Below are 13,106 nucleotides of genomic sequence, written 5' to 3'. Positions count from 1 at the left end.
GTGGAGTCCAAACTCTTTAGAGATGGTTTTGTAACCTTTTCCAGCCTGATGCGCTTTTTCTGAGGTCCTCAGAAATCTCCTTTGTTTGTGCCATGATACACTTCTACAAACGTGTTATGAAGATCAGACTTTGATAGATCCCTGTTCTTTAAATAAAACAGGGTGCCCACTCACACCTGATTGTCATTCCATTGATTTAAAACACCTGACTCTAATTTCACCTTCAACTTAACTGCTAATTCTAGAGGTTCACATACTTTTGCCACTCACAGATATTTAATATTGGATCATTTTCCTCAATAAATAAATGACCAAGTATAATATTTTTGTCTCATTTGTTCAACTGGGTTCTCTTTATCTACTTTTAGGACTTGTGTGAAAATCTGATTATGTTTTAAGTCATATTTATGCAGAAATATAGAACATTCTAAAGGGTTCACAAACTTTCAAGCACCACTGTAGATCTTCTTCTTCTTCTTCTGGCTGCTCCTGATTAGGGGTCGCCACAGCGGATCTTTCGTCTCCATTGCTCCCTGTCTTCCGCATCCTTCTCTACCACACCTGCCACTTTCATGTCCTCTCTCACCACATCCATGTACCTCCTCTTTGGCCTTCCTCGTTTTTGTTTGTCTGGCAGCTCCATCCTCAACATTCTCCTTCCCACATGCTCTGCATCTCTTCTCAGGATGTGCCCATATCATCTCAGTCTCATCTCTCTTAGCTTAATTCCCAAGCTCTCCACATGTGCTGTCCCTCTGATGTACTCGTTCCTTATCCTGTCCAGCCTTGTCACTCCCATCGCAAACCTTAACATCCTCAACTCCGCCACCTCTAACTTTGCCTCCTGTCTCTTTGTTAAGGTTACAGTCTCCAATCCATACATCATAGCTGGTCTCACTATAGCCAATTCTCTTATACTTCTTACCTTTCACTTTTGCTGGGACTTTCCTATCACAAATGACTCCCAGAATCTTTCTCCAACTGCTCCACCCTGCCTGCACTCTCTTTCTCACCTCACTATTGCAGCCCCCATTTTCCTGCACAGTTGACCCCAGGTACTTGAATTCACCAACTTTCTTTACGTCTGCTCCTTGCATCTTCACTACACTCTCATTCCCATTCTCATTGATCCACATGTATTCCGTTTTGCTCCTGCTCACCTTCATTCCTCTTCGTTCCAATGCATACCTCCATCTCTCCAAACCCAGGTCAACCTCCTTTCTACTTTCATCACATATTCCAATATCATCCGCAAACATCATGTTCCATGGTGACTCTTGCCTCACTTCGTCCGTCAAGCTATCCATCACTATGGCAAACAAAAAAGGACTCAAAGCAGATCCTTAATGGAGTCCCACCTTCACCTTGAACCATTCAGTCGTTCCAACTGCACACCTCACTGCTGTTTCACTGTTCTCATACATGTCTTGCACCACTCTAATATACTTCTCATTCACACCACTCTTTCTCATACAATACCATAACTCATCTCTCGGCACTCTATCGTATGCCTTCTCCAGGTCTACAACTGTAGATATAGTATTTAATTAATAAAACAATTTTGTAAATTTGCAGTAGTATACAAGTAGAACATTAACAAAAGAACCAGGTGTGTGTATATATATATATATATATATATATATATATATATATATATATATATCAGCATGGTAGTGTAGTGGTTAGCACTGTTGCCTCACAGCAAGAAGGTTCTGGGTTCAAGCCCACAGGGCTTTCTGTGTGGAGTTTGCATGTTCTCCCTGTGTCTGCGTGGGTTTCCTCCGGGTGCTCCGGTTTCCCCCACAGTCCAAAGACATGCAGGTTAGGTTAACTGGTGACTCTAAATTGACCATGAGTGCGAATGGTTGTTTGTCTCTATGTGTCAGCCCTGCAATGATCTGGCGACTTGTCCAGGGTGTACCCCGCTTCTCGCCCATAGTCAGCTGGGATAGGCTCCAGCATGCCTGCGACCCTGCACAGGTTAAGCAGTTATGGAGTTGTACATGAGCTGATAGCTGATGAGACATGTAGCACCGAGTTGGCTATAAGCCATGTACGACGAGATTGAGTGGAATTACTGTTTTATTCGATCCACATTCACTGGATTTTGAGAAACAGAGCATTTTATTGTTATTTTTAGCAAATTCAATGAATAAAAACTTTATATAAAACGTCCAACAAAATAATTTCCGCTTCGAATGTAAACAAACCGGTGAAATGACAGGAGCAATTTGAGAAAAATGCTACAGTAATAATTCTTGAAAAATAAAAAAAGATACATTCTTACCATCAAATACTTTCATTCCATATTTTGCTAATTTTTTTGTATATTTTTGGGATTTTGTTTTCGAGCAGAGTTTTTATTTCGTCCTCGGTTGGTTCAGCAAAACACCGCCATTTTGTTTTTCTCTACTCTCGGTATATGAGCTGATATCCTTGTAATAGAGTAGCCAGTCAGAGCATGCGACGATTGCTCATATCCAGTGAATGTGGATAGAATGAATGAATATAACATTTACCTATTATGTGTTTTTAATACTCTTTTTGTTAGTTGAATTCGAAAGTAGTTTCACATATTGTTCAACACATCTATTCGGAAAACAACAATTCTTTTTTTATCGCTAAATTGACACTTATTAATGAAAAATTTTGTCATTATCATTAGCAAATGTATTATATATGCAGGATATTACACAGCTGCACGAAGGATGCAATCAAAACAATTCACTGATTTCATCATGAAAGACATATATACAGATGTATGTCCCAGTTTGGTTCTCCATGTCCTGGATGTACACTACCGTTCAAAAGTTTGGGGTCACCCAGACAATTTTGTGTTTTCCATGAAAAGTCACACTTTTATTTATCACCATAAGTTGTAAAATGAATAGAAAATATAGTCAAGACATTTTTCTGGCCATTTTGAGCATTTAATCGACCCCACAAATGTGATGCTCCAGAAACTCAATCTGCTCAAAGGAAGGTCAGTTTTATAGCTTCTCTAAAGAGCTAAACTGTTTTCAGCTGTGCTAACATGATTGTACAAGGGTTTTCTAATCATCCATTAGCCTTCTGAGGCAATGAGCAAACACATTGTACCATTAGAACACTGGAGTGATAGTTGCTGGAAATGGGCCTCTATACACCTATGGAGATATTGCACCAAAAACCAGACATTTGCAGCTAGAATAGTCATTTACCGCATTAGCAATGTATAGAGTGGATTTCTGATTAGTTTAAAGTGATCTTCATTGAAAATAACTGTGCTTTTCTTTCAAAAATAAGGACATTTCAAAGTGACCCCAAACTTTTGAACAGTAGTGTAGCTCTTATGAAAAACACGAGTGGTGTATTTCCTACTAAAACACTTGTGCCCATGTATCACCACGTTTTGTTTACCATAATAGGCTAATATACGGTAAAATCTTTGAAAAAAATCAGTGACCAATCTGCAAAGGTCTTGTCAGACTTCCTTGGTGTGAGATCGACGCCCCAAATAGGTGTAAACCTAGAAATTCAGCCCAGAACTCAGTGTGTAGTCTCTTCCCAGTGTTCCCAGTGGCACTTTCTGTTCCACTAATGCCCTCTGTGGGTATGTTGGGCGGACCGCGCATGCGCATTCAGAGATCTCATCAAAGACGGTACGGCGAGAAAAGCGTGTGGATGAACAGAGCGGAGGAGGAAGAGGAGGAGGAGGAGGAGGAATACTGGAAATATATTCATTCCAGCGCCTCTGATTGGATATAAAAGGACATTTCGAGTTCGTTCGCGTCTTCACTCCGTCTGCGTTTTGTGAATGTGTTTGTTTATTTGTTGTGAATCAGACAATCCGGTGTTGCTTTAAGAGAGAGGGATCCGCTCGCCGTGTCCAAACACACACAGGGATCAGATCAGATCAGATCAGATGAGATCAGATGAGAATGGATGGAGCTGGACTGTAGGGCTGTAACCGCACTTCTTTCCCCCATCGATCAGGATCTCACCCTGCCTGTGATCAGAGGAATCCAGCCTGTGACCGAGTCCGGCCAGGACATGAGGTTCGAGACAGGGATCATACAGGAATAATAATAATAATAATAATAATAATAATAATAGTAGTAGTGGTGCGGTGAATTCCTTCGGGAGGATGTCATCATCTGTCGCCTTGTTGAAGCTGTGAAGCCCCGCTGCTGCTGTGCTGACGCTCTCCCGGGGTGTGAACATGGGGGACCTGAGCCAGACCAGCCCCTGGAAAAAAAAGACTTTCATTGTTCCCGCGATCAAATCTTTTGAGCATTATGATTTTAACAGAGCGAAAATCCGCTCGAGTCTCACCTGGCTCGTGGCCAAAGCCTTTGGTACAGGTAGGTGGCGTCCTTTCCTTTGACTTGGGCTCGATCATATCATATATCATATCATTCCTTTCTTCTTCTTCTTTTGTTTGATCATCCTTGCTTTGAGAAACAATTGATAGACACCATCATCTCATCTCAACATCTCTAGCCACTTTATCCTGCTCTACAGGGTCGCAGGCAAGCTGGAGCCTATCCCAGCTGACTACGGGCAAAAGGCGGGGTACACCCTGGACAAGTCGCCAGGTCATCACAGGGCTGACACATAGACACAGACAACCATTCACACTCACATTCACACCTACGATCACCAGTTAACCTAACCTGGAGAACATGCAAACTCCGCACAGGCCACGGGGCTCGAACCCGGACCTTCTTGCTGTGAGGCACCAGCGCTAACCACTACACCATCGTGCCGCCCCAGACACCAGCATAATCAGCATAATAACACACACGTGTGTATGCATGGGTGGACTAGATGACTGGGTCTGAGCATCTCCAAAATGGTCCGTCTTGTGGGGTGTTCCCGGTATACAGTGGTTAGTACTGAACGAAAGTGGTCCGAGGAAGGACAACCAGTGAACCGGCAACAGGGTCATGACTGTCGAAGGCTCATTGATTCACATGGGGCACGAAGGCGAGCCTGTATGGTCCAATCCCACAGAAGAGCTCCTGCAGCACAAACTGCTGAAAAAGTTAATCCTGACACCTTTCTGTTTTAACCAGCATTAAAGCTATTTCAGATTTTTCAAGTGTAGGTCATAAAAAGAATTTTCCCCGACACCCAATTATTTTTGTTTAGTGGACTGAAAGCTAGGGCGACACGGTGGTGTAGTGGTTAGCACTGTCGCCTCGCAGCAAGAAGGTCTGGGTTCGAGCCCCATGGCCGGCAAGGGCCTTTCTGTGCAGAGTTTGCATGTTCTCCCCGTGTCCGCGTGGGTTTCCTCCGGGTGATCCGGTTTCCCCCACAGTCCAAAGACATGCAGGGTAGGTTAACTGGTGACTCTAAATTGACCGTAGGTGTGAATGTGGGTGTGAATGGTTGTCTGTGTCTATGTGTCAGCCCTGTGATGACCTGGCGACTTGTCCAGGGTGAACCCCGCCTCTCGCCCGTAGTCAGCTGGGATAGGCTCCAGCTTACCTGCGACCCTGTTGTCCCAACTGAGCGGCTAGAGATAATGAGGAGGAGGGACTGAAAGCTACTGAATTCGAATCACAGACTTCCAATTTTATGAATTTAGGGCCTGAAATTCTCTGCTATTTTTTCCTGCTTCACCATGACCCAATTCAAGATACTATGTCATGCATCACGTGGTGGGCTTTCCCCGCTCGTGCAAGGCATTGTGGGATACAAATTTGAAACAGGAGAGAAAAATGGAGGACGTGAGTGTGCGAATGAAACGTGAAAGACCAACTACAATAACGGAAAGCGAGAAGACATATATGTTATCTACCAGCTGGGAGGTCCGTATCGTGATATACAATCCCGATTCCAAAAGTTGGGGCAAAGTACAAATTGTAAATAAAAACGGAATGCAATAATTTACAAATCTCAAAAACTGATATTGTATTCACAATAGAACATAGACAACATATCAAATGTTGAAAGTGAGACATTTTGAAATTTCATGCCAAATATTGGCTCATTTGAAATTTCATGACAGCAACACATCTCAAAAAAGTTGGGACAGGGGCAATAAGAGGCTGGAAAAGTTAAAGGTACAAAAAAGGAACAGCTGGAGGACCAAATTGCAACTCATTAGGTCAACTGGCAATAGGTCATTAACATGACTGGGTATAAAAAGAGCATCTTGGAGTGGCAGCGGCTCTCAGAAGTAAAGATGGGAAGAGGATCACCAATCCCCCTAATTCTGCGCCGACAAATAGTGGAGCAATATCAGAAAGGAGTTCGACAGTGTAAAATTGCAGAGTTTGAACATATCGTCATCTACAGTGCACAATATCATCAAAAGATTCAGAGAATCTGGAAGAATCTCTGTGTGTAAGGGTCAAGGCCGGAAAACCATACTGGGTGCCCGTGATCTTCGGGCCCTTAGACGGCACTGCATCACATACAGGCATGCTTCTGTATTGGAAATCACAAAATGGGCTCAGGAATATTTCCAGAGAACATTATCTGTGAACTCAATTCACCGTGCCATCCGCCATTGCCAGCTAAAACTCTATAGTTCAAAGAAGAAGCCGTATCTAAACACAATCCAGAAGCGCAGACGTCTTCTCTGGGCCAAGGCTCATTTAAAATGGACTGTGGCAAAGTGGAAAACTGTTCTGTGGTCAGATGAATCAAAATCTGAAGTTCTTTATGGAAATCAGGGACGCCGTATCATTCGGACTAAAGAGGAGAAGGACGACCTGAGTTGTTATCAGCGCTCAGTTCAGAAGCCTGCATCTCTGATGGTATGGGGTTGCATTAGTGCGTGTGGCATGGGCAGCTTACACATCTGGAAAGACACCGTCAATGCTGAAAGGTATATCCAGGTTCTAGAGCAACATATGCTCCCATCCAGACGACATCTCTTTCAGGGAAGACCTTGCATTTTCCAACATGACAATGCCAAACCACATACTGCATCAATTACAGCATCATGGCTGCGTAGAAGAAGGGTCCGGGTACTGAACTGGCCAGCCTGCAGTCCAGATCTTTCACCCACAGAAAACATTTGGCGCATCATAAAACGGAAGATATGACGAAAAAGACCTAAGACAATTGAGCAACTAGAATCCTACATTAGACAAGAATAGGTTAACATTCCTATCCCTAAACTTGAGCAACTTGTCTCCTCAGTCCCCAGACGTTTACAGACTGTTGTAAAGAGAAAAGGGGATGTCTCACAGTGGTAAACATGGCCTTGTCCCAACTTTTTTGAGATGTGTTGTTGTCATGCAATTTAAAATCACCTAATTTTTCTCTTTAAATGATACATTTTCTCAGTTTAAACATTTGATATGTCATCTATGTTCTATTCTGAATAAAATATGGAATTTTGAAACTTCCACATCATTGCATTCCGTTTTTATTTACAATTTGTACTTTGTCCCAACTTTTTTGGAATCGGGGTTGTACCGTGACTGAGGTCTTAAAAGTACTGAGCAAGGCCCTCTGGGCTGAGGTCAGTATTCATGGCCGAGGTCACGGTATTTCACCATACGGACTGACCTTAAGCTGGTAAATAATATTTTAATTTTTTTCTTTACCAAATTCTAACAGAAAACAAGAGCGCCCGAAAGGGAAAACTGAGCCGAGTCGCCATTTTGAATCCTCATTCACAGCTGTAATGCAAATTGCTTCCTCCTCAGCACTTCCATGGCAGGAAAAAAAACTACATTTTGCTGCCTATTGTGTCCCCTATTTATACAAAATTGAGTAATTCGGGATTCAGCCATGTTTTTGCTCGGCGTTAGCAAGTTAGAGGTTTTTAGCTTTCTCCTGAAATGTTTTCTTTTATTTTGTCTTCCTCAGGGTAGTAAAACTCACTTTCGCTGTGAACACTGTCGTTATCGATATCCATGATGTAAAATTAATGCTATTATGCTGAGAAATGCTGGCAAAAATGTATAAGATTTTTGATAAAAATCTTATAAATAAATCTTATAAAAAAGATAAATGTTGACAAAAATTGCTACTACAGTATGTTTGTTGTTGTTCTGAACGAGCGAGTCGCCAGAGGTCCGTAACTGGGGACCGTAACTGGGGTCCGTACCGTACGATACGGACTGGCTCGCCAGCCAATCAGAGCACAGGATTTGATGGAAACCGGACCGCGAAAAAAATAAAAGGCGTTATGTTATATATGAAGGAAAGGAAATGCAGGACCAAACTAATAAATATCACAAAAGTGGTCCAAGGAAGGATAGGTGATGAGCCGGCGACAGGGTCATGGGTGTCGAAGGATTAGTGATTCGCATGGGACATGAAGGCGAGCCTGTATGGTCCAATCCCACAGAAGAGCTCCTGTAGCACAAACTGCTGAAAAAGTTAATACTGATAGCTTTCTGTTTTAATCAGCATTAACTTTCCTATCAGTCCTTAAACTCTGATTAAGGACAGGCAGTTGTGCCAGTGCAGTGCCAGTATGGTGCCAGAAAGGTCCCAGAACCACAGACTGATCCAGCTATTGTTTTGGGTTTTGTGTGTTTAGTACCAGCTACATAAGCTCTGATATGTGTGTGGGTTTTATTATTCCATGACTTCCAATTGACTCTTGTGGGAATGTTATACATTTTGTGTTGATACTTGAAATGCACCAGTCATGGAGACTGGCTAGTATCCTTACCAACTATATTATAAATAAATAACATGATCATTTAATCTATGCCATCGTACACAAATTATGTCTTTACTCTGTAAAGATATGGAGTAAAATGTACTTGTGTTTCCTCTCTCAGCTTTGATCCTCATCATGTACTAATTGTTCTTGAGCTTTCTCATTTCTACTTGAATGAACGGTTTAGATTTTTAATCAAAAATATATTACATTTTATTCATGGGTGGGTTTTGATGGATAGTAATGCTCTATGTGTGTTGCCTTGTTCATACAGTGAATAATCACTGTTTTCATTCTCTGCCCCAAATAGCATCCTGTCTCACTGTGAACTCTCCTTGCTGGCTTTATTCTTTATTTATTATTACTGGGGAACAAAAAATCATCATCTCTGTATCTTCTAAACTTATAGAGGTTCTTGTGAATTAACCTGAATATGAAACCCTTCTAGATTTTCTCTGGCTTTTGTCCTCAGAGCTTTAATAAGGGTTGTTTTACAATCAGGGTCTGCAAGCTAAAAATCACATTTAACACTTCTCATCTCATCTCATTATCTCTAGCCGCTTTATCCTTCTACAGGGTCGCAGGCAAGCTGGAGCCTATCCCAGCTGACTACGGGCGAAAGGCGGGGTACACCCTGGACAAGTCGCCAGGTCATCACAGGGCTGACACATAAACACAGACAACCATTCACATTCACACCTACGGTCAATTTAGAGTCACCAGTTAACCTAACCTGCATGTCTTTGGACTGTGGGGGAAACCGGAGCACCCGGAGGAAACCCACGCGGACACGGGGAGAACATGCAAACTCCGCACAGAAAGGCCCTCGCCAGCCACAGGGCTCGAACCCAGACCTTCTTGCTGTGAGGCGACAGCGCTAACCACTACACCACTGTGCCGCCCCACATTTAACACTTATTATCTTCAATATCAAAAGGCTTGACTAAATAAACTTGGTTGTTTATTGTAGCCCTGTGATAGCTCTATTTACCATGCAAAAAAAAAAAAATTTGGTGATAACGCTATTTTTGGTGAATGTATGGCAATATATGTCATATTTAGCAAAATTACTCATGTCATTTAGAAATTTAAGTGCTTTTTTGACCACAGGTAGCTCCAAAAGGGATGCACTTAAATCATTCTTTATACCATAAAACAAATATTTGGTTCCATATTATTGGAAACATAGTTAAGTTTTAATGTTGAATGCCAGTAAGTTTTCAGACTATTTTGATCAAATTAGTATGTAATTGTGTCAAAAAAAAAGTCCTCTCCGAGACAGCTAATTTTTCAATATAAAATAACATATTTAAAATGGGGCGGCACGGTGGTGTAGTGGTTAGCGCTGTTGCCTCACAGCAAGAAGGTCCGGGTTCGAGCCCCGTGGCCGGCGAAGGCCTTTCTGTGCGGAGTTTGCATGTTCTCCCCGTGTCCGCGTGGGTTTCCTCCGGGTGCTCCGGTTTCCCCCACAGTCCAAAGACATGCAGGTTAGGTTAACTGGTGACTCTAAATTGACCGTAGGTGTGAGTGTGAGTGTGAATGGTTGTCTGTGTCTATGTGTCAGCCCTGTGATGACCTGGCGACTTGTCCAGGGTGTACCCCGCCTTTCGCCCATAGTCAGCTGGGATAGGCTCCAGCTTGCCTGCGACCCTGTAGAAGGATAAAGCGGCTAGAGATAATGAGATGAGATGAGATATTTAAAATGATTATTTTCATCCTAAAATGTGGTCAAGATATTGGGACATAAATATTAGAGACAACGAACACAAAGCTTACAGTCTTATATTTAAAAGCACAATGGAAGTAGTGGATTCTGAGTTGTCAAAAAAATGTCCTCTCTGAGAATCACTTCATTTGTTTCTCCCAGCCCTGCTTAAAGCTACACTTAATCTTGTTATAATACAAACTATTACACATGCCTATGTTCATATGTGTATTAATTTCCAAAAGTGCAGATTTGATAGTTGTTTTTTTTTTTATTTGAATTTTGGACCCCTGTGACACAAACTTTGTACCCTGATTGTAAAACAACCCATAATTATTTGACAATTTTACAATTTGCTATTTAGAAAATATAGCCTTTTTTGTATATTTATGCCAATCTTATTATGTACAATAGTAGTGTAATAACATAATGGTAGTGCATTAACAAGCGATTATTGACAATGAAATATAATTTTTTGTCTTTTGAAATATGATACAAATATATAAATCTCTCCACAATAAAATATACAGTGGCTGAAAGAATAAAATTAATTATTCTATCCACATTCACCGGATATGAGCAATCGTGAATTCTGATTGGCTACTTTACTACTAGGATATCAGCTCATATACCGTGAGTAGAGAAAAACAAAATGGCGGAGCATGTTGCTGAACCAACCGAAGATGAAATAAAAACTCTATTTGAAAACAAAACCCATACAAAAAATAAAAACGCAACAAAACATGGAATAAAAGTAATTGATGGTAAGAATGTATCTTTTTTTTTCAAGAATTATTATTATCGCATTTTTCAAATTGCTCCTGTTATTTCGCCGGTTTGTTTACATTCTAAGCAGAAATTATTTTGTCGGACGTTTTATATAAAGTTTTTATTTATCGAATTTGCGAAAAGTAAACATAAAAATGCTCTGTTTCTCAAAATCCAGTGAATGAGGATAGAATAAAACGGTTATTCCACTCAATCTCGTCATACACGGATCATAGCCGACTCGCGCCTTATAGTTACACGCTTTATCGGCCATCATGTCATGTACAACTTGATTTCATGGAATAACTGTTAATTGTACAATGGTGAAAACAGGACATAAATACAGCAAATCCTGGATGTTATTGATATCTTTCTTACAAGTATCGGGCTCTCTTATGAGGTGGTGGTGTTTGTTGTTGTTGGGTCAGTTCTGTTCAGTGCTGTTATTTCTTTCAATGTTGACATTTCACAGGATCCAGATATCCTTGCAGAACTAATAATGGAATTAGGAATAACATTGTTCTTTTCTTTTCTGTAGTAATGTTGACTTGTTTTTTATCTGTCCTTATCGTATCCCTTCCTTTGCCTCTCCAGACAGCATCCCAGACAAACTGAAGGATCCGTTTTACACAGATCAGTATGAGCAGGAGCATGTGAAGCCTCCGGTGGTCGACCTGCTGCTCTCGGCCGAGCTGTACTGTCGCGCGGGCAGTCTGATCCTCAAAAGCGATGCTGCCAAACCACTGCTGGGCCACGACGCTGTTATCCAAGCTCTGGCTCAGAAAGGCCTGTATGTGACGGTCCATGAGAGACTGGTCACTGAGAGAGACCTCTCCATGAGACCAATCCAGATGGTGAGAGATGATTTCCTTTTCACAGTGTGCTCTTTGTGTGCTTTTCTGCTGTATACCGTGAATGTGGAGATCACAAGAAATGTTTATATAAAATGTTTTCTACAGACCTTTCCTTCTACATACAGTATCAAGACGCAATACCAGAATGACACTGTAGTCTATTTTTAACAACATGCCTATTGATTGTATTGTTTTTATCCCTCGCTGGCCGAAAGGCCCGAAGGAGGATTATGTCGTGGCGGTGTACGTCTGTCCATCTGTCCATCCTGGGAAGGGTACTTACCTTCTGAAATCAACTCCTCTTACAAGTTTTGGAGGAATTTCGCGAAACTTGGCAGGATTCTTTCTTACAGTGGGGCAAAAAAGTATTTAGTCAGTCACCAATTGTGCAAGTTCTCCCACTTAAAAAGATGAGAGAGGCCTGTAATTTTCATCATAGGTATACCTCAACTATGAGAGACAAAATGAGAAAAAAAAATCCAGAAAATCACATTGTCTGATTTTTAAAGAATTTATTTGCAAATTATGGTGGAAAATAAGTATTTGGTCAATAACAAAAGTTCATCTCTATAGACCCCTTTCACTGACGTCACCCGAAACCGGAAGTAAACAGACCCTGCGCCATTTTGGAAGACCAACAAACTCGTGATAAGGGGATAATAACGGCAGCGGTATGTGAACCCACGAGAATAAAGTGGAGTGGCAAACGACTTAAGCAAACAAATCTGAGCTGTTTTATTTATGATTTATTGGCCCAACAGTAGACTTGAAAGAAACCTGTGTGAGACTTGGCAATAAACTGTGGATATAATGGATAAGTCTGTGCATGATCTGCGGACACTGAGGTAAGCAAACGCAAGAAATTCAGATTTAAAACATGCTAAAGTGGCCCCAAGTTGATAACTGTATGAGGAGCAAGCCTCCCAGACTTCTACAATTTAATAATAATAATAATAATAATTTAGGATGGTTTGGGGCTTGCTCGCTGCTGCCAGGTTGGTTGTTGAGTAGCCTGACTGTTTTTTTTTTTTCTTGCGTGTGGTATCATTGTTGACGCGAGGTTGTTTTTTGAACATGCCAATGCGGACACGATTTCCCCTGATGAGTTATGACTTCAGACGCGATGCGTGTGTGGAGGTGTGGAGTCCGCGTGATATGTGCG

At 41.5% G+C, this 13,106-nt stretch overlaps 1 protein-coding gene across 4 annotated transcripts in view; it reads left to right on the top strand.

The window, feature by feature from the left end:
* Positions 1-3,636: 3,636 nt before the first annotated feature.
* The window catches only part of camsap2a (calmodulin regulated spectrin-associated protein family, member 2a), a 94,237-nt gene continuing 84,767 nt past the window's right edge, over positions 3,637-13,106 (top strand). For all 4 annotated transcript variants that reach the window (XM_060941771.1, XM_060941770.1, XM_060941769.1 and 1 more), the window contains exons 1-2: positions 3,637-4,343; positions 11,685-11,944. In XM_060941771.1, coding sequence (XP_060797754.1) covers positions 4,202-4,343; positions 11,685-11,944 — 402 coding nt within the window. In that variant the 5' untranslated portion in view covers positions 3,637-4,201. The remainder of the gene's footprint in view (positions 4,344-11,684; positions 11,945-13,106) is intronic.

Source organism: Neoarius graeffei, chromosome 15, assembly GCF_027579695.1.
Source record: "Neoarius graeffei isolate fNeoGra1 chromosome 15, fNeoGra1.pri, whole genome shotgun sequence".
NCBI classification, from domain to species: domain Eukaryota; kingdom Metazoa; phylum Chordata; class Actinopteri; order Siluriformes; family Ariidae; genus Neoarius; species Neoarius graeffei.
The sequence above is the reverse complement of the archived record's forward strand: the minus strand, read 5'-3'. Positions and strand labels throughout refer to the sequence as shown.